General features: G+C 36.2%; 1 protein-coding gene and 1 pseudogene across 1 annotated transcript; both read right to left on the minus strand.

The window, feature by feature from the left end:
* Positions 1–3,243: 3,243 nt before the first annotated feature.
* Positions 3,244–5,767, minus strand: LOC125477416 (annotated as a pseudogene).
* A 5,161-nt stretch (positions 5,768–10,928) lies between these two features.
* LOC125477415 (desiccation-related protein PCC13-62-like) lies at positions 10,929–12,692 on the minus strand. The gene is made up of 3 exons (XM_048584494.1): positions 12,321–12,692; positions 11,907–12,132; positions 10,929–11,624 (listed from the first exon to the last, which is right to left on the minus strand). The coding sequence occupies exons 1-3, from the start codon at positions 12,653–12,655 to the stop codon at positions 11,247–11,249; spliced, it is 939 nt and encodes a 312-aa protein (XP_048440451.1). The 5' UTR covers positions 12,656–12,692; the 3' UTR covers positions 10,929–11,246.
* Positions 12,693–21,655: the final 8,963 nt, after the last annotated feature.

The following is a 21,655-nucleotide window of genomic DNA, read 5'->3' on the forward strand; positions in this document are numbered from 1 at the left end:
ACAACTAGCCTTCATACATGCGCTTAGACATGTGCAAAAAATATTTTTTGAATCACGGCATGCTACGCACAATTACATATTTTTTGAATCACATTATTATTAGCCCACTGTGAGGCCAAGCTCACCCCTCTCAATCTTAGTGTAAATAATATCGTTTGTTAAAAATAAAAAATAATTATTTAACAACTAATTGAATCACATTATTATGTGCGTGTGAAAGACATTTTTGATAACCGGCACTACGCGTTTCTTAAGATGTTTTGAACGTGTTTAAAAATAAAAAAAATAATATTTAATAAATAACTGATTGAATCCAATTATTGCTACCCTATTGTGGGGTACTAAAAAAATAATTATAAAAAACACTATTTATATGACATAAACACCCTTGCGCTATTTGATGCTTTATTTTGGGTTGCTTTTAAACTTTTTTGTTTGGAGGGTATTGCTGTCCAAAACTTTTTGGTGAAGCCTGTCACCCCAAATGGGGCTATGTGCTTTGTATAGTAGTATAGAAGTATATCCTAGGGGTGGTTCGGGGATCCCAAACTGAAAATTTTCTGGATGGAAATTTGAAAACCTATCTCAAACCGAAATTTTGGTATTCCTAATTTTCAAGATTCCCAAAATGTTTTCGGTATTTTGAAATGGATTAGGATTGGATTTTAGGTTTTTTGCTTTTGGATTTTTGGGTTGAAATTTGAAATTTTTGGGCTATGGACTGAAATTTGGGCTTTTCGCCTAAAATTTTGTTCTCTAATTTCATATCAATTGAAATTTAAGTTTTTTTTTTATCTCATATCAATTTGAAATTTCATACCAATTGAAATACCAATTTATTCATATCAAGTTAAATTGATGTTCTAAAGTTTTAAACTACTTAATTTCATACTTCTATTTCTAATATAGTTTACTATAAAACTACTTAGGCCTCGTTTGGCAGCTCGGACTGTACTGACTATTTCTGTCGGATAGGATAAATAGCCACCGGATAGTATTGACTAAATTAGTCGGGTGTTTGGTGCAGTATCGGACTAGTGACCGTATTATTTATACTGTGTTTGATATTATACTAGATAGGAGGCATCAAACTTTAAAAAAAAAAAAATTTTAAAAATGAAATCATTTTTTTGTTCCCAGGTCTCTCCGCACCCCCCAAACACCCTCCCTGTCTCTCCCTTCTTCTTCCCCGACGATAGAAGAATCCCAAATAATTGTTCCCCAGCTCTCTCCGCCACACCCCCCAAACTCCCTCCCTTTCTCTCCCATATTCTTCTTCCCCGACTAAATAATCCGGACGTTTTGGTTGGTTTTATTAAGCGGGTGTATACCGTATTATCCTATCCGACCGGTTAAATTAATCTGGTGCTTATTTAGTATGAGTGAACGTCAAACACCCGGGTCCGTATAACTAATCCTATCCAATCCTTTATCCGATCTGCCAAACAGGGTCTTAAATTCACCAAAGCAATGGAGGGCTTCCTCCCTTCTTGTTCACGTTTGCAGATAGCTCAACATTGTACAATCAATCACGTCGTTGGAATTCAAGGGAATCTCCATAGATGTACTTTGACTTTGGCTGCCAATCCCAAGAGACAAATAGGCTTCTAGAGTTTCTGCTGTTTTAAATTCCCAGTTTTATTCATTTTAAGTTTTAATCTTTATCTGTTTATGTATTATATTACTTATAATTCATGTCATTGCTCATGTCATTTAATGAATGATGATGTGAATTGTAATTTCAAAGGTGCAAAAGAAATGTCAAAATATTAACCCCCTGATCCTATTTCATAGATAAAATAGAAGCTTCTTTTTCAAATAATGCTATTTAGGCTTTGTGTGGATTGCATTAAAATAAACAACTTGTTATAAGTGAATCAGACATTAATGAAACTTATCCATTTTAATTAACTATTTTGAGGGGAATTTTTGTTTGACAATTGGTATTTCATTAATCATCTCAAACAATACATAAGTGCTAATTGGGTACAATACTCCAGTGACCAAGAAAATGATATGGAGGAGAATTTGCTTAAGCAAGACAACAATAGTAAACCCCTAGACGGCTACCACATGTATGGAAATTTCACACGCCACCATACAAACTGTCACAGAACGATAGATATAATAGATTTGTATCAGCAACTGCGAAAGGTCACCATCGAATAGCAAGGCCACATAAAGTCATCACGGAAGTGAGACCATATAGAGTCATCTTAGGTAGACGAGACCAAATAACACATCACTCAATTCAAAAACCATATCTAGCCATGTCGTTGCAGTGCGACCACAATACTAGCTAGGCAAGACAACATAACTAAACTAAGCTAAACTAAACTAAATTAAACTAAGCTAAACCAAACTAAACAAAACTACTTCGGAACCACAAGTCAAAATAACTTTATATTACTTTCAATATTAGGTGGTATCTTATGATGCACGGCATACACGATTTTATGAATCGAATTTAATATGTGGGGTCAGTAGAATTTATCTTCGCTCCTCAAACTTGTAACAAGACAGCACATCTAGCTTGTTTCGTTTGTGGTAAGGGAATGGGGCTTTCATAGTCAGTAGAATTTATCTTCGCTCCTTAGACTTGTAACAAGGCAGCACATCTAGTAGCTTCGTTTGTGGTAAGGGAAGGGAGCTTTCATAGTTGGAATGGTCTTGAGCTTGAATAGTTGTTTGGAATGGTCTTGAGCTTGAATAGTTGTTTAATACATTGACTTTTGATGTAAACTTCTCTATTCAAATTTAATAAAATTCTTACCTTTGAAAAAAAAAAATCGAATTTAAATATCGAATATTTTTATATACTTAAATGGGAATCAAATCAACAGTTTTAGACCTGGTTTGGACCTGGTTTGGTACTGAGGTGACTCTGAAAAAAGCTGCTATCAAAAAAAGCTGGGAGCTGTTTTTGTGTTTGGTAAACACTCAGCTTCAGCTTTTTTTCACAGTTTTGGGTGGAAAAAAGCCAAAAATAAGAAGCTGCAAAACCCAGCTTTGAAAAACTGGCTTTTTTTCACATCTGTTTTACATAAAAGTTTACCAAACACTCTAATACTGCTTTTTTTTCTTTTCAAAAGCACTTTTATAAAAAAGTTTACCAAACACTCTGCTGCTTTATTTCACAGCTGCTTATTCTCACAGCACAGCAGAAGCATCTTTTTTTCAAAGCACAGCAATACCAAACCAGCCCTTAGTATATTTAAGTTCAAATCAAATAAGATACACAAATCCAAACAAATCTTTTATATGCTATTTAAATTTAATCAAATAAGATACACAAATCAAAACAAATCTTTCATATGCTACCATCTACTTAAATATAATCTATTGTTTGAAACGTTACACAAATTTATACAAAAATATTTGTCACTTTCCCTGCCCTCAGTTTTCATATCAATCCTGGTTTTCCTACACTAGTTGTTCTACCCTTCTTTGTTCCCTATCTTCTTCTATATCGTCATTGTCAGCGTCAACGATAATAATCCCGTCTTCATCGTCATCTTCATACTCTTCGTCATCATACTCCATATCATCCTCTTCGTCATCATACTCCATATCATCTTCTTCGTCTTCATCAGACTCTGTACCTCCACCGACGGTGTGAAACTCGGGAGGAGGGCAGTCTTCTGTGATTGCCTCATCCCTCTTAATCACAAGATGCCGAATGACTCTTTCATCCTTGTCTAGCATGGTCTTAAAGTCATTTATCCATTTGGCTTCCATCTCAAAGTTCATCAAAACATAGTAAGCGTTCTTCGCTTTCTTTATTTGGTATGCTAGTCTTCGCATTCCTCAATTGCTCACTCTCCATATCCTGGCTTTCTCCTCCGCTAGAAACTCTGCAAGTAATTCATAGATAAACTTCAATATAACTTTGTTGATATATTTCAAATGCAGCTCAAAAGGGTAAGGGAACTTCATGCTACAAGAATTCCGATAAGTATACGCCGCATCAGTAGAATAGAACGTTAGCAAGTTGCTATACAAATGTTCAAACTAAGCAATAATTATAGATAGATGAAATTCTATCAATTACAAGCTCACCTGCCACGTTAGGTGGAAAAAGAAATTATAACGTTAAAAACAAAAACAAAAAAGCTATCCATCCACGTTCATGAAAAAATTTCACCACTCCCCAAAATTCTACAAATATGATTGCTAAAGTAAAACTGCTAAAGATTATTTCATGGGCAACCTAAATGTGAAACCCTCACAGATCAACATGTAGCAGGGCAACCATTAACACTACAAAACATCCACACATCATCACAGCATTTTAACTTCTTTCGACCTTATCTTCTGTTTCGTGTCTCTTTACCGTACAAAGTAGTAAGAGAGTTAGAAGATAAAAGTTTGAATACACCAAAATTCATGATAAACCTATCATATTTGTTTCAGTAATAACAGATACATTACAAAGAGAGTTAGAAGAGAAAATTTTGCGTGCATCAAAGTTCATTGTGAATCTATCGAAGTTCCCGGAGACATTACTAAGAGAGTTAGAAGTGAAAAACTAACCTTCAATTTTCTCTTTGACACTCCCAACCTCTTCGGCATGTTTCTCATGAATCAGATAAACCAGCTCATAGTGGCGCACTGCAACAAGGGAAACAATAAGTTACAGCCAACCAACCATGGTTAAACACTAAATAATATTTTCCATTTGTTCTATGAACTATTAGAAGACAATTTCTTTCACCATTTCAATCACACAAGTCAAACCAAGAGGCAATCCTACTACCTAGAAAAGTGAGCATGAACCACACTTACTTTGTTCCTCATTCAAATCGCTTTGCAGCTGAAGCTTCAAAAATTCAGACACCTTCTCTGCATAGAAATGAAAACAAAATCAATAACTGCAAGGCCCCAAATCATTCTTCGGAAAAAATGGCAATCGCTATTCCTTTCGAAAAGCAGCAATCCATTTGAATCATGACAGCTTACCTTCTTCGGCATCTGCAAACTTAGGGAGAAGGTTTCCATCTTCATGAACTTTCTTCTGCAATTCATAACAAAGTCTCATCTCAAAACCATCCACAAATAAACTTAAGCAACCCAAAAAATCTTATCTTATCCACCTTCATTTAAATTTTCAAGAAAAATAAAATCTTTCAGAACGCAAGGCTCATACGTGAATGGTGAAACACAATAATCCCAAGAAACAAAACAAAACAAAAGAAACCCCTAAGAAGCCCACAATTTGAATGTATCAGAAACACGAATTTACTAACCTTAAATCCCAAGTAACAGATTTTGAGCATTCTACAGCAGCCAAAAAGTAAAGGGTCGCACTCAAAAGTCTTTGAATTTCGGAAGCCAAAGTTACAAAATAAAAAAATCCATAAACCCAAAATAAAGAAGTGAAAAGGAGTAAAAGAAATAGGGAGTTTGTGTAGAAATATAAACGAAAGGGAACCTGTTTAAGCAGCACAGATTCAGGGAAAGGCCCAGCGGCCTCATCCGGTTTCGATGCAAAGCTGTGGTTGTCTTCCTTCTTCTTCTCCTTGTTGCAGTTCTTCTTCGCAAAAACAATCACCGACCTTCTGACTCTGACTGGGAGCTTCTGAGCTGGAAATGGCCGACGAGAAGAAAACGAAGAGAACCCATTTGAGAATTGCAAGCTTAAATTTTGGTTTTTGGAGGAGGACCCATTTGTGCAGACCGTTTTAGAGCCGTTGGAGCGAGAGAAGCTACAGAGAAGGAGTGTATGAGTGCCCCCATTGAAGCTGTTCTGGAGCAGAGAGAGACCCGGTTATTAACATAATGTAATATTTTCCGTTACTTTGTTATATTGCACACGCAGGCTTTTTAGTTAGCTTAGTTACTAAGTTTGACAGCTGGTGTTTAGCTATAAATTGTAGCTCAACCCCTTGTATTTGTATCATTCATTACACTGAAATATTCATCGTGCTCTACAAGCTTCTCTCTTTCTTGCACTTCATTTTACTGATTCTCAATCTTCTTGAAAATCATGATTTCTCTTTAGTTATCATGGTATCAAGAGCTTAGGTTCGGTGAATCTAAGAATGGATCTTGGTTTGCTCATCAGACAATGGAAGAACTCGTTGCGCGGATCTGATAGCTGTTTGGGTTGAATTTTTCATCGATTAATTGAAGCTTTGTTTCGGTGAATTAGGTTCAGGTCCCTCTGATTGTTTTTCGTAATTGTGATCGATCTTTGTGGAATTGTTGGAGGTCTCTGTTTTTTTTGTGTTGATGAATCTAATTGCTATATGATGATTGATATGGTAATTTTCTAGGGCACAAAGCCTTCAATTGACTGTTGAGATTTTCTTATATTTGAGAAATTGAAGCACGAAGCTCTCTGATATATTCAATTTGTCTGCGAATTTGTATTTGTGTGTGGTGAAAATGTGTTGAAGTATGAGATGAAGATTGATTTGGTGATTTTCTAGGCACTAAGCCTTCAATTGATTGTTGAGATTGTATGTGATCTAAGAGTTTTTGAGCACGAAGCTCTCTGATATAAACAATTTGTCTTAGACGTTGTATGTGTGAGGTGAAAATTTGTTGAAATATGAGCTTATGTGGATTGTTCTGAGTATTTTGTAGTCAGTAGTTGATTGTTGTTTTTTGGCACAAAACCTATTATTGATAATATTTGAGCACGAAGATCTCTGAAGAAGTAAAAGTTTGTGGTTGATTAATCATGGTGTGGTTGTCAAAATCAAAGCAATGGCTATGAATTTTGTTAAGTTGGATAGCTTACTGGGGATGTTAACTATGAGACTTCAGGATGATAATTTTGTGAAGTGGTCCTTTCAATTAAGATTAGTCCTTGAAGGTTATGAACTATTTGATCATTTTGATAGTTCTTCAGTGCGTCCTCCTAAATTCGTATTCACTTAAGCGAGTGGGATTACTATTGAGCTAACACAAGCGTACAAGGAGTGGATTAAACAAGATAGAGCTCTTATTAGTTTGTTGTTAGCTACATTGGGAGATGAAGCTGTGGAATATGTTGTAGGTTGCAAGACTGCCCATGAAGCATGGACTAATCTCCAAGACCATTATGCTAATGTCTCTAGAGCTCGGATTAACCATTTAAAAACAAAATTGCATACTATCAAGAAAGGTGCTGATGGCGTGGAAAAATATATGCTCAGACTCAAGGCTTTTAAAGATCAACTCATTGCAGCTGGGGAAGTTGTGTCTGATAATGATCTCATTGTGGCTGCTTTGGCTGGTTTACCTGCAGAGTTTAACATGATTCGCACTGTCATTGTTGCTCGAGAAACTCCAAGCTCTTTAAAAGAATTCATGGCACATTTGTTGGCTGCTGAAAGAACAGCTGAAGAATCACAGTCTACAATGACCTTTCCTATGTCAGCCATCTACTGTCAAGGTGAATCATCGAATGCTGCTCCAAATTCTCAAGGGTCTTCTCAATATTTTACTGGTGGATATGGTTTTGTCAGTGAACAAAATAATGAGTCTTAGATTCATGCTTCAAGGCTAACTGGTGGTACCGTGTCTCAAGCAAATTTGCCTCAATTTCATCAATAAGGCAATGGTAACTTTCAGAATCAAAGAAGTTATCAAAACTATAGTGGAAATAATGGAAGGTTCAATAACAGACCAAGGTATAATGCTGTTAATTCTGGGAGGTTCTCTGGGAATTCAAACTTTTTTTCAAGAAGTTCAAGTAATAATGGAGGTTCTAGTTTTGGCTCAAAGGGAGGTTCTACTTGGCAGCATTGGAATGGCAACAATGGATAAAAAACTACATTGATTCCTGAATGTCAAATATACAATAAGCGAGGCCATATTACACCAAATTGCTACTCTCGATATAATGCAAGTACTAGCATTGCACCTCCAATTCTAGAGTGTCAAATTTGTGGGAAGAATGGGCATACTGCTCTTAATTGTTACCATCACAGTAATTATGCTTATCAAGGTGCACTGCCTCCAGCATCTCTTATTGCCCTTATTGCACAAGCTCCATCAAGTTTTGCTTCTTCTTCACAACCAAATTGGGTGTTAAACACTGGTGCTACACATTATATGACCGCTGATCTGGATAATTTGACTCTAGTGACTCCTTTTGATGGCAATGATAAAATTATAGTTAGCAATGGTAAAGGGCTTTATGTTCCTAACATTGGTTTGGGTTCAATTTACAATCATTCTAAACTTTTAACATTACAAATGGTTTTACATGTTCCTCGATTAGTTACTAGTCTTTTGTCTGTGTATAGACTTTTTAAAGATAACAATCATTATGTTATTCTTGATGAGTTTGGTTTTTGGGTGCAAGACAAGGCAACAAAGAAAATCATATTGAGAGGAATGCATTTCTACATGGCTATCTCAAAGAGGATGTCTACATGATGCAACCTCCTGGTTTTATTGATCACCCTAAACCGCATCATGTTTGTAAATTGAATAGGTCACTCTATGGTCTAAAACAAGCACCCAGGGCCTGGTATAAAGCATTTTACAGTGCTATTCTTTCATTGGGCTTTCTCTCTTCTTCTTCTGATACTAGTCTTTTCATCAAGAGTGATTCTACCATTACCTTTATCCTCGTCTATGTGGATGATATCATCATAATTGGGAGCTCAACTACTGTTTGTCAGTCCATCATCTCCAAGTTGCAATCTTTGTTTCCTGTCAAAGATTTGGGAGATATTCATTACTTCCTAGGCATTGAAGTTCATCAATCCTCTACCAGTCTTTTTCTTATTCAATCCAAATATGCCTTGGATTTACTTAAGAAATCAAACATGCTTGGTGCCAAACCTTGTTCTACTCCAGTGAGTTTAGCTAAGTTGGATCACTCTGGTTCTGTGCTCTCCGATCCTACATCTTATCGGTCAACTGTTGGTGCTCTTTGGTATTTGACCTAGACACGACCTGATCTGGCTTTTGTAGTGAATCAGGTTTGCCAGCACATGCATGCTCCTATAACTATACATCTCCAGGCTGTTAAGAGGATTTTAAGGTACCTCAAGGGCACCATTAACTCAGGATTATGGTTTAAACCAGGCAAACAGTGTCTCACAGTTTGGTCTGATGTTGATTCGGCAGGTTGTCCAGTAGACCGAAGATCAACTAGTGGCTATTGTGTTTTCTTAGGTCCTAATTTGATCTCTTGGAGTGCTAAGAAACAAACCAATGCGGCACGGTCTTCTACTGAAGCAGAGTATCAGGCCTTAGCCAATACTGCTGCTGATATCACTTGGGTGTGCAAAATATTGACGAATATTTCTTTTCCTCTTTTACAAACTCCTGTGATTTGTTGTGATAATCAGAGTGTTATTGCATTAGCCAAGAACCCAGTTTTTCATGCTCGAACAAAGCATGTCGAGATTGATTACCATTACATCCGAGAGAAGGTTCTTCAAGGTCATATTAGCATTTATCATGTTGCTACTCTCTTTCAGGTTGATGATATTTTTACTAAATCCTTACCTACAAACAGATTTGCTACTCTCAGTCACAAGCTTTCAGTTTGCTCTCCTCCCTTCAGCTTGAGGGGGTGTGTTAAGGATATTGAAGGACTATATACTAATCGTGAGCATAATGCATTAGAATAGTACTCAGATACTTAGCTTAATTGTTAAGTTTTGGTTTGTTAGAGTTAGTTGTGTAAAATGCTTAGTCAGCATTATTGTGTATTTATGTGTATATATACACTTTGTACTTTGGGAATGTTTTAATGAGAATCATTCTTTCACAAACACTATCTCTCTCTAGAAACTTTCTCTCTCTAAATTCTCTTTAGGATCTAGAATTTCTTGCAGATCTCTTATCTTCAACAGTTTTGTGGAAGGGAGAGTGCACGAACCTCTTGACTTGTGGAAGCGGATGATTTGCGAGGGATTTAGGCCGAATATTGTTGCATATACTAGTCGGATACATGATCTCTGCACTAATGGAAAAATGGGGGATGCTGTATCTGTTTGCTATGAGATGGAGAGGAATGGCTCCCCTAGACCACATATAGCTCTCTTATTGATGGCTTTGCAAAAGCAGGTACCCTTGTTGGCTGCCCTCCATCTGTACAACATGATGAACCGTGGTTGCCGCCCTAATGAGTTTTTGGACGGTCTATTCAAGGCAAACAGATTTGAAGAAGCTTATGGAATTGTTGGGGAGATCGAGGAAATAAGGATGGGACTGAATTTGGAAACTTACAATACCACTTTGAATGGTTTTTCTTCAGGCTGGAATGCCAAGGAGGCTATGCAGCTTCTCGGAAAGATGCTGGTAAGGGGAAGGAAGCCTGATACCATCACATATAATACGATTATATATGCCAATTGCAAGCAAGGTTCGATTAGCACTACCATCACATGGAATGCACTAGTGCGGTGTTTCTTTAGCATTTTAGGTCATTTGGGGCCAATCTGCATATTGGACAATATAGTTCGCAAAGCCTAGGAAATGTGAATGCGATGTTCTTATAGAGAATCATCTAATTTTATGATATGATTAGCCCAACTATTATTAAAATGTGACAAATGCACCGGGCTAGCTTACAAAGTTTCTTACAAAATAAAGCTCTCTTACCTGTGAATATCTAGAGTAGCTCATACGCTCATTCCTTACTTTCAGAAGTCGAACACGCTGTTAATGCACTTGTAACCCCTTGGAGGCCCTGGGAGATTAGTGGCTCTGGAGGAAGCCTAGAATCCAATGCAACATGTTGTCCAGAAATTCTGCAACAGGACACTCATCTTTAACTCTTTTTCTTATGGCATACTGGCTTTGCACTCTTGTTGTAGTAATGTGCAAGAATTATGTATGTGACCCACATAGTTTCGTTCGTTTTTTTTTTTTTTTTTTTTTTTGGGTCAAAAATGTAATCCGTGTGATTTGCTCACTTATGTGTCATGTTTATGAATTCTAAATAGAAAATTTTGGCAACATATGCAAACTACAACTTATTATAAGAGTTTTCTTACTGCATTTTCCGTGCTCTATTAATATAATATTATGTGAACAAACTCGAAGGATTTATGCGAACAAAATGAAGCATGAAACGATTCCTTACATCAAATTAATTAAAAACATGATTTATTCTGTCTAGAAAAGGGAAAGAAAAAAAAGAAAAAAAAAACATTCTGAAGAAGGTAAACTAGATGGCAACCAAACTAGTCCTATTTTTTTAAGTTATTAACTTTTTAACACACATATCCTACCATTTATATAATAACACGTGGTGTACCACTTCATCTACCGGTCACACTGAAAAATCTCTCCTATTCCTTTTTCAAATAAGATTTAGCAATCCGGCCGCCAGCTCCTTTAGGGTAGATACCGCCAGGTACACGTTCATTACCGCTACCGTATACGATCCTTAGTATCTCCTCCGGAGTCCTGTCATATGCAACTGAGTACTCGTCTCCGGCAAGAATATTGCCGCTAACTTTTCCCTCAGCACCCAAGTCTATGGGAACCACAAGGCCTTCATCTTTCAAACCTTCGTGTCCTAGCTTATTCCTTAGTTCCGAAATGACAGTTGTGAACTCAGCCACTGTAATGCCATATGGTTCTACTTTCAACTTTGCACGCTCGTATAGCAATGCTCGAATCACTGCATCTTGGCCTGATTCCACACCCAAAAGACCTGCAACTAGCTGAACATGATCCACATAATCAATGATGTTAAGGCCGTTAAAACCATGGTGAAAGTTCATGGACCATTTCCAAATTTTACTCTTCAAAATTATTGTGTTTGAAGCATAGACCAATATACACATAAATAGTTTGATTTTAGTTACAGGGTAATGTTTTCTTGTCAAACTAGTTTACCAAACAAATATAGTAGAGCCATGTTTATTCTTGTCATAAAATGCGATCAAGATTCACAGTCTGCAAAACATAATAAGAATCTAATAGAATACTTTTAAAATACTTACCCTTTTGGCAGTAGCACCTTGGAGCTTAGGGCTTGCACCAACATAGGCAGTGAGACCAACATAAGGAATGAGATAGGATGCAAGGAGATAGTTGATTGAATTGGCATAAGGGTCAAATGGTGGATTTAAGGGACGCTCAAATGCAGAATCAAACACATGAGCAAATGATGCTGCACTTATATTCAACAATGGCCTTGGGAAACCCTTCACAGTTTTCTTAATAGCTCTGCACAAAAATTAGAAGAAAAAATAAATAATTTTGTAAGCTTTCTATGTACCATTTGTAAATCAGACATGAATTCCGCAAATCTATTTGCTTATCGAATTCATTCAATCTAAATACTAGAAACAGTCTGTACAGAAATGAAAAAGTTAGACGAAAATCATAAATTAGAAAGGAAAAAAAGATTGAACCTCAAGTGTCCAACTTCTTGCCATCCAAATTGCTCGATGACATCCCTAGTGAAGTCGTCCAAATGTGCCTTTTTGGCACCAATGGGAGACGGACCTCCTTGGGCTAAGCTCGGATAAACTTTATCCAAGCCATACCCCAAAGAGCCATACAAAAAGAACTCAGCTTCCAAATACTCTAAATTCAAAGGAAACTCCAAAAGATCGACGTCCGATTTCCGGACGGACGAGGAGGCGTCGTGGTGATGGTTGTGAAAAATCGATTCGGAAGAGCAAGACAGCGGGAGGAGGATGAGGAAGACAATGGCGGTGGTGGTGGCATAAGCAAATGTGGCCATGGTTACAGACTTAGTTTTGAGAGTATGTCTGAGCAGCGGTGGACTTGTTCATATATATAGCATGGATGATGAGCTCATGAGTTCAATGCACATTAAATATAAAAATTTTGAAAAAAAAAATTAAAAAAAAATCCCTCATGGGTTTAGTGACACGTGGCAGAAGAATACTCGTTCAAAGTTTGAATAGCCAGCTGAGTCTTTTGATCTCAATCCCTTTCAATTATTTATTATTTTTTCAGGATTTTAATTTGGATTATTGAGGCAGTTACTTAGGATCCTGAATAACGTTTGTCCTTGATGCATGGTTCGCGTAGGTAGCCGATGATCGGGGGATGATTCATGATTTATAATTGCCAACAAACCACACGTTTGCACGTTGAAAGTTTTGCTGTAGTTGTCCTTTTTGGGTAATATTTTATAATAAGAAAAATATTAAGAAGACTCTTTCAAAGTAAAATCTCACAATTTAACATTAATTTTGATGTGAATATTATAAAATGTGGTGTAAAAAATATGAGGTGATAAAAAATATGTGGAGAATCTTGTTTTTAATATCTCCTTAGTATTTATCTTTAAAATAATGCTATTGTTATTATTTATTTGTAATACAATTTTATTTCCTCTTTCAGATGGCATCTCATGTGACGAGAGATTTTTCAGTGAGCTCGGATAACAGAGTAGTACACCACACGTTGCTATATAAATAGTGAGATATTTGTGTTAAAACAATAACAACTTAAAAAATAAAATTCATTCCACTTATATAATAGCACATAATGTACCACTTGTGTTCCGAGCGTAATGAAAGATTTTTCCAACCACATTAATTTCAATTAAAAATAATTTAAAAGCCATTTAATTAAACAATTTATGATGATTGGAGTTTAGGACCTTCCTTCCCATTAATGTCTGCTCCTTCCGTCCTCTTTCTTTTTCACGCCAGTTCTCTCGACCATATAATCTAAACTGATTCTCATACGGCATGATGAATCCTCAATCGGTCCCCTACTTGGATTATTGGTAAGCATTTACCATTATTTTTCATTGAATTCCTATTTTTAAGTCTTTTTTTTAAATGAAAAATAAAGACAGATGCTTAACAACAATTCAAGTAGGGGATCACCGATGAATCATGCCGTATGAGAATTAATTTAGATTGTGGTGGCCTGTGAAAGAACTGGAGTGAAAAAAAAAAAAAAAAAAAAGACTTGAAAGGAAAAGGAGCAAACTCCTCGTAAACTTTTATTTGATCCTATCTTTATTCTCATCTTGCCGTATGAGAATAAAGTATGAGAATGACATGGCAACGAGAATTGATTTAGAGTACTGATTCTCAACTAAAAGTTAAGATGACTAGTAAATGACATGGCAATGCCTTCATCTTCCTCCTCTGCCGTTTAGGTCTGCAACTCTCCAACAACAACAAAAAGCTCTGCAATATGCCATTAATGAAATTCATCTTTGTCTTTGATGCAGTGAATCAGTTGCCCGCCATTTAAAATAATAATACAAATAAATAAAAAATAAAAAAAAACCAAAGCTAATTGGAAATCCAAACAAAAATATATCCCAATATTCGAAAAACTTATTCTATCTGCCATGAAAATATGAGTTTCCTTCCTCATTTAATTACAACTAGCCTTCATACACGCTCTTACGTGTAACTACATATTTTTTGAATCATATTATTGTTAGTCCATTGTAAGGCTCATCCCACCCCTTCTCCTTTCGTGTAGATAATATCGTTTGTTCAAAAAAAAAATTATTTAACAATTAATTGAATCACATTATTATGCGCGTGTGAAATACCTTTTTTATAAGCTGCACTACGCTCCTCTTAAGATGTTTTGAACGTGTTTAAAAATAGAGAAAATAATATTTAATAATCAACCGATTGAATCCAATTATTGTTAGCCCATTGTGGGGTACTAAAAAAAAACTGCACAAAAATAATTAATTATAAAAAAAAACTGTTTATATGACGTAAATTGCTTTTGAACTTTGTTTGTTTGGGGGGTATTTCTATCCAAAACTTTTAGGTGAAACTCATGACCCCAAATGAGGGTTGCGCGCTTTATATAGTGGTTCGGTATGGGATCTCAAACCGAAAATGAGATTCAAATCCCAAACAGAAAATTATTGGGATGGAAATTTGAAGACCAATCCCAAACCGAAATTTCGGTATTTCCAATTTTCGAGATTCTAGAGATGTTATGAGTATTTCAAGATGGATTGGGATTGGATTTTCGATTTTGGACTCTTGGGTTTTTGGGTTGAAATTTGAAATTTTTGGGCTATGGACTAAAATATGGGTTTTTTGCCTAAAATTTTGTCCTCCAATTTCATATCAATTGAAATTTAGGCTTTTTATGTCGTACCAATTTGAAATTTCATATCAATTGAAATATAAATTTATTCTTACCAAGTCAAGTTGATGTTCCAAATTTTCAAACTACTTAATTTCATGCTTCTATTTCTAACATAGTCTACTATCAAGGTACTTAAATTGTAAGAACCTGTCCCCAATTATTACGATTTTTATAATTTTTAAATGTGAATTTACGAAAATGCCCTTCGAGGTAAACTGTTGACTTTTGTTGACTGCCGTGTCATGTCATGTAAGGTTCAATTTCTTGGTGTATCCTCGTAGTACTCGTCGCCACAAACGCGTGGGCGCAAACGGATTGTGATTTGGAGTTATAACAAATGAGTTATTAACGTTTAAAGTTGGGGGCATTTTAGTAAATTGGTTTATTTCTAGAATGCTCCAAATTTTTGGAGCAAAATCTAGAAAGCCACGTGTGTGGCCCAGATTAAAAGGTAAGAGTGTTGGATGGTGGAGATGAAATATAAAGGAGAGAAAGGGGGGAACCGGACTAATGAGAAAGAAGAGAAAGAGAAAGTGATCAATGGGAAGAGAGAAAAAGGAGGGAAATGAGGGAGGAGAAAAAGGAGGGAAAAGAGGGAGGAGAAGGAGGAGGGGAACCTGCCCGGTTCTCCTTGACCCATGCCCAACCCGGCTTCTCCACACCTTCCAACGCCTTTGCAGGCGATTTTTCCGGCAAATCGCCGCCATTCATCACCTGGAAAACATTCCACTACCCTCCCCCTTCCTTTTCCACCTAAAATTATAATGAATTTGGTTGTATTTTGAGGAAAACATCCCGACGGAACCATGGGCGCCATGAGGACCTTTGGCCGAGATCCACCAAACCTGAAACATTTTCCTTCAATCAACATCACCAATAGACTCTTCATGAACCCAGAAACAAAGCCCAATCAACCTTGAAGGCGTCGGAGCTTGTATGGAGTCGAATCAAGAACCACCCTTTAAAGGGTTTCCGACGGGTTTTAGTGGAATTGGGGCTTTTCTCGGCCAAATTGGCCTTAGTCATAGGCGGCAATCGTTTGTGACGCCTTGATATTTGTGCTAGGGAGTTGTAGCGCAGACTCCAGGTGAGTAGGCTTTTGGTTTTCTATATATATACGTATGTATACTTTACGTTTTTCCTAGAAATTGTTTTAAATGAAATGTGATTGAAATGCCATGTCATACTTGTGTTATATTTTAGTATATACATTATTGTAGTCATGTATAATGTTGCATGATGCTGTGGAGCCCAAGTAAGCTACAGGTAAGTACATTATGTGGTTAGTGGTTATGATGTATATGGTTATACATGGATGCATTTGGTACTCATTATCATGCACCTTGGTGTTAGTGCTCCGTCCGAGGTCAGGGCCAGCCTTCACATGATCATTCACCTCCTGCACCGTACATTCACCTTGGATCCAAGGCAGGTGCAAGCCTATCGTACATACCACATTAGGTAGTTCCGACTCGTAGGTGACTTGCGATACTTCGTACAGCCTTCACGTGATCGTAGCACTTAAGCGTATTTATTTACACCTAGCTTGTCGTACAGACCACATTAAGTGGTTCCGACTCGTGTGTAGGTTTAAAGCCGTACAGGTCACGTTAGGTGACTCCGGCTGGCATATCATTTTATATTGATTTATTTCATCTGGCTTACTTATTTCATTGCTAAGACACTTGACATGACATATACTTGGTTTTCACTACTCTCTAGCATAATTTCTATATACGTATGTATTATTATTTTCTGGGAAATTATACAGGTTTTACGACGAAGGGTTATAATGTTTTCAAAAAGGTTTTTATTAAAAACTTTATTTTCAGGCCCACTCACCCTTATTTTTGCACCCCTACAAGTTTTAGATGCTGAAAGTCCGTATCGACGAGGATTTGTGGCGAATATCAGTATAGGTTGCTACCTCTAAGGGTATGATCCTTAACCACACTACTGTACTTTAGTTATGCTCTGACGTTGCGTGTGAAACGGGCTCGTTCCCGCTCGCAGTGCACTCTGGTCCTTAGGCAATTTTAGGTTTAAATTTAATCACATTTTCCACATCACTGTACCTTATGGCTTCATCACCTTCCAGATGTCGGCTAGCACAGCTCGATTCGGAGTCCTAGTGGACATTCTGGGTCAGGTTGTGTCATAAATTCAATATTTAACATGCATACAACCAAAATAAATATATATATATATATATATATATTTGGTTAAATTCGAGATTCCCGAATCATTAAATATGTAATCCCGATTCCATACCGAAAAGTTCAAGATTGGTTCAATATGGATCCCAAAAATTTCGGTATTATCGGTTTGGGAATTTTTTTGTTTGGTTTGAGATTTTCAAGAAAAATTTCCAGCCCTAGTATATCCTAAAAAAAAAACTGTACAAAAAATTAATTATAAAAAATACCATTTATATGACGTAAATACCCTTGCATTATTTGATGCATTATTAGCTGCTTTTGAACTTTTCTTGTTTATGGGGCATTTTTGTCCAAATTTTTTTAGTGAAGCCCGTGACCCTAAAGAGGAGCTGCGCGCTTTATATATAATATAATAGTATAGATTTTCCTCGTGAAATATTAATATTCAACCATCAATGACACATCCCAACCCGGAATGTCCACTAGGACTCCGAATCAAGCTATGTTGGCCGACACTTAGAAGGTGACGAAGCCATAAAGTGATGTGGAAAATGAATGTGAATAAATTTAAACCAAAAAGTGCCTAATCAAAAGAGTGCGCGGGTGAGCGGGATTGAACCCCTTTCACATGTGATGTCAGAGCATGAGACAATATAGTAAATAGGATGAAGGTTATACCACTAGTGATAACGATCTCTTGAGATTTGCCAGAATCCTTGTTTACACATAAGCACAGCTACTAAACCTGGAGCGGCAAAAAACAAAGTTGAGTGGGTCAGCAAAACAACGTTTGTAAGAAAACCTTTATTTTCGAACATACTAACCCCTTGTCGTAAAACAAGTATAGTTTCCTTAAAACATACTACGTAAGTATGTAACAACAATACAATAGCAATATAACCAAAAATATGCCAAGTCATGATATATCAAATGCCACAGTAATATAATCATGTGATAATCAAGTATAATCATTTGCTCATCAATCTATGCTAGCACACGAGTCGGAGTTGCATAATGCAACCTGTACGACATAACTGTGTATAATCAATACGCTCTAGTACTAAGATCACGTGAAGACTGGTGCCGAGGCGTGGTCACATACGAGTCAGAATTGCCTAATGCAATATGTACGATAAGACTAGCACCTAACTTAGATCCAAGGCGAGCGAATGGTGCGGATGTGAACATACACGTGAATGACTGGCCCTGGGTGAAATACTAACATCAAGGTGCAGTAGATGAGCATGTAAAAATATGTTTGAATGTCATGACAGTAATATCTCAACCATATAGCAGCATTTATCACAATCTAATATCACAATAACGATACTTGGCAATATAAGCGTAATAACGGAATAAATACGCATTTATGGAAACTATAACTATGTATAGATATAAAAACAAAATGCCCACTTATAGATGTGCAATCGAAACGAAGCCTCCGACCCTCGAGATACATTTCCCCTATTTGTGAAATTACTAATTAATTTAGTTTAATAACACATAAATGGAAACTTAAATAAAACTTCCGCAGATTGCTCAAACATAAGGTTTGAATATACGAAATTGATTTACTCGACATCACGGACCTACACAAATTGACAAAAGGTCAATGGGAGGCCGGACGTGCCACCACAAGTGGCTGCACCCACTCGCCTACGCGCCGAACACAAGGAAGCTACCCACACGTCCCACACGCCGCGAGTACCACGATACTTGCCTTCCCCATGAAGACCAACGATTTTGTAGGTTTTTGGTCCTACTTCCAAAGCTCCTAACGAGCTTGATTCTCAACCAAATTCAATTCTACAAAGACCCACTTGAAGCTAGGAATGTAAAGAATCGATCTATAATTACTGAAAGTTCAAATGTGGTCCGTGTTGTCCAGGAATTTGGCCTGAAAGTGGCCAAATGACCATGAATCCTAATTTCTAGAAATCTGGGAATTTCTTCCCAACTTTCTAAGTGAATGTCTAGTTCGATAGTTAACCAAACTCAGTGATTCAAAATCCATTCTGAAGTTAGGAATATAGAGAATAAGTCTATATCCATTCTCTACCCTTTTATTCTCATCCCTTTTCATCCCCTCCTCCCACACATTATTTTTTATCTTATTATCTCTATAAAAAAATCAATATAAGATGTTGACGTGGCTTAACCGTGACTGTTCAAATAGGAGGGGATGAAGGGGTAAAGAGATTAGGAGGGTAGAGAATCCTCCTCCCAGAAAATGTCTCCATATCTAATACAGTGTTTCTAACACTGATTGATTTGTACACACACGTGTACAAAAATACCCGTTATCCTCGTACTTTGACGGAGCGTAACTTTTTTTTGTTACAAGTATGTTTCAAGTCTAACATGCACTCACACGTTCATATCGACGAGTACAAATTAAGTACAAAACTATGAAAAATAATTAGTAGGCGAAAACAAAATCCACGTCAGATTACACGTTTCCCAAAAAGGGCAAAATCGTTCAAACACACCAAAGAAAAAGAAATTCCAGTGAAACGTAAGGACAAGTCGTCACAATAGGCTAGCAATAATGTGATTCAATTTCTTTATTTTTAAACACGTTCAAAACATCTTAAGAGGCGTGTAATGACGGTTATAACAAAAGTTTTTCACACGTGAATAACAATGTGATTAAATTAATTGTCAAATGATTTTTTTTTTTTTAACAAACGATATTATCTACACTAAGAGGGAGGAGTGGGCTAACAATAATGTGATTCAATCAATTATTTATTAAATATTATTTTTTCTATTCTTAATGTAAATTCTATAGAAACTGATTTTATTATGTGAATTCAGCTGTTTTAATTGTTTTATGAGAGGTTTCTTTTAGCATGATTTAAAATTGTTCATTTACTTCAAATATTTGACTTTCCTTTTGTCAATTTACGCATATAAATATATTTAAAACATGTAAGTTGCGTGTAGCACGTCATAATTCAAAAAATATCTTCTACACAAGATTAAGCGCGTGCATAAAAGCTAGTTGTACAATTAATCATGGAATTCAAGAGAACCTCCATCCCCCAATCTCCATAGATGTACTTTGACTTTGGCTTCCAATCCCAAGAGACAAATAGGCTTCTAGAGTTTCTGCTGTTTGAGGAAATTCCCAGTTTTATTCATTTTAAGTTTTAATCTTTATTTGTTTATGTATTATATTAGTTATAATTCATGTCATCGCTCCTATCATTTAATGAAGGGAGATTATATTCACACCTTAAATTACTTCTTTCATATTTTTTTAATTTTTTAATATTTTTCTATCAAGTGTTAGTGGTGTGTAGAAAATATTAAAAAATTAAAAATGTGTTGGAGAAGTAATTTAGGATGTGTGAATATAATCTTTCTTTAATGAATGATGATGTGAATTGTAATTTCAAAAGTGCAAAAGAAATGTCAAAATATTAACCCCCTGATCCTATCTCATAGATAAAATAGAAGTTTCTTTTTCAAGTAATGTTATTTAGGCTTCCTTATGTGTCTAGGATTGAATTAAAATAAACAACTTGTTCTATTAGATTTTTTATTTGGAGGGGATTGGGAATTAAGTGAATCACACATTAATGAAACTTATCCATTTTAATTAATTATTTTGAGGGGAATTTTTGTTTAACAAGCAACGATAGATTGGTATTTTATTAATCATCTCAAACAATACATAGGTGTCAATTGGGTACAATACTCCAGTGACTAAGAAAATGATCTAGAGATGAATTTGCTTAAGCAAGACAACAATAGTAAACCTCTAGATGGCTACCACATGTACGAAAATTTTACACGCCACCATAAAAACTGTCACAAAATGATAGATATAACAGATTTGTATCAGCAACTGCAAATGGTCACCACCGAATAGTAAGGCCACATAAAGTCATCGCAGAAGCGAGACCATATAGAGTCATTTTAGGTAGACGAGACCAAATAACACATCACTCAATACAAAAATCATATCCAGCCATATCATTGCAGCACAGCCACAACACTAGCTAGACATGACAACATAACTAAACTAAACTAAACCAAACCAAATTAAACTAAGCCAAACTAAACCAAACTACTATGGAACCACAAGTCAAAATAATTATATCTTACTTTCAATATTAGGTGGTATCTTATGATGCACATCATACACAATTTTATGAATCGAATTTAATATGGCATCATACGAAGAGTGAGGTCAGTAGAATTTATCTTCGTTCCTCGGGCTTGTAATAAGGCAGTACATCTAGTGACTTCGTTTGTAGTAAGGGAATGAGGCTTTCATAGTCAGTAAATTTATCTTTGCTCCTTGGACTTGTAACAAAGCATCACATCTAGTGGTAAAAGGAAGGGGGCTTTCATAGTTGGAATGGTTTTGAGCCTGAATGGTTGTTTAATACATTAACTTCTGATATAAACATCTCTATTCGAATTTAATAAAATTCTTTACCTCTGAGAAGAAAAAAAATATC

The sequence above is a fragment of a genome, unplaced genomic scaffold (assembly GCF_019419815.1).
Source record: "Pyrus x bretschneideri cultivar Hongxiangsu unplaced genomic scaffold, Pyrus_bretschneideri_v1 Contig21, whole genome shotgun sequence".
In the NCBI taxonomy this organism is placed as follows: domain Eukaryota; kingdom Viridiplantae; phylum Streptophyta; class Magnoliopsida; order Rosales; family Rosaceae; genus Pyrus; species Pyrus x bretschneideri.

Coding starts and splice junctions, on each gene's coding strand:
- LOC125477415 (XM_048584494.1), bottom strand. CDS start 12,655: ATGGCCACATTTGCTTATGCCACCACCACCGCCATTGTCTTCCTCATC. Junction 12,133..12,320: donor CAAGAAGTTGGACACTTGAG/GTTCAATCTTTT, acceptor ATTTTTGTGCAG/AGCTATTAAGAAAACTGTGA. Junction 11,625..11,906: donor AAGGTGCTACTGCCAAAAGG/GTAAGTATTTTA, acceptor GATCATGTTCAG/CTAGTTGCAGGTCTTTTGGG.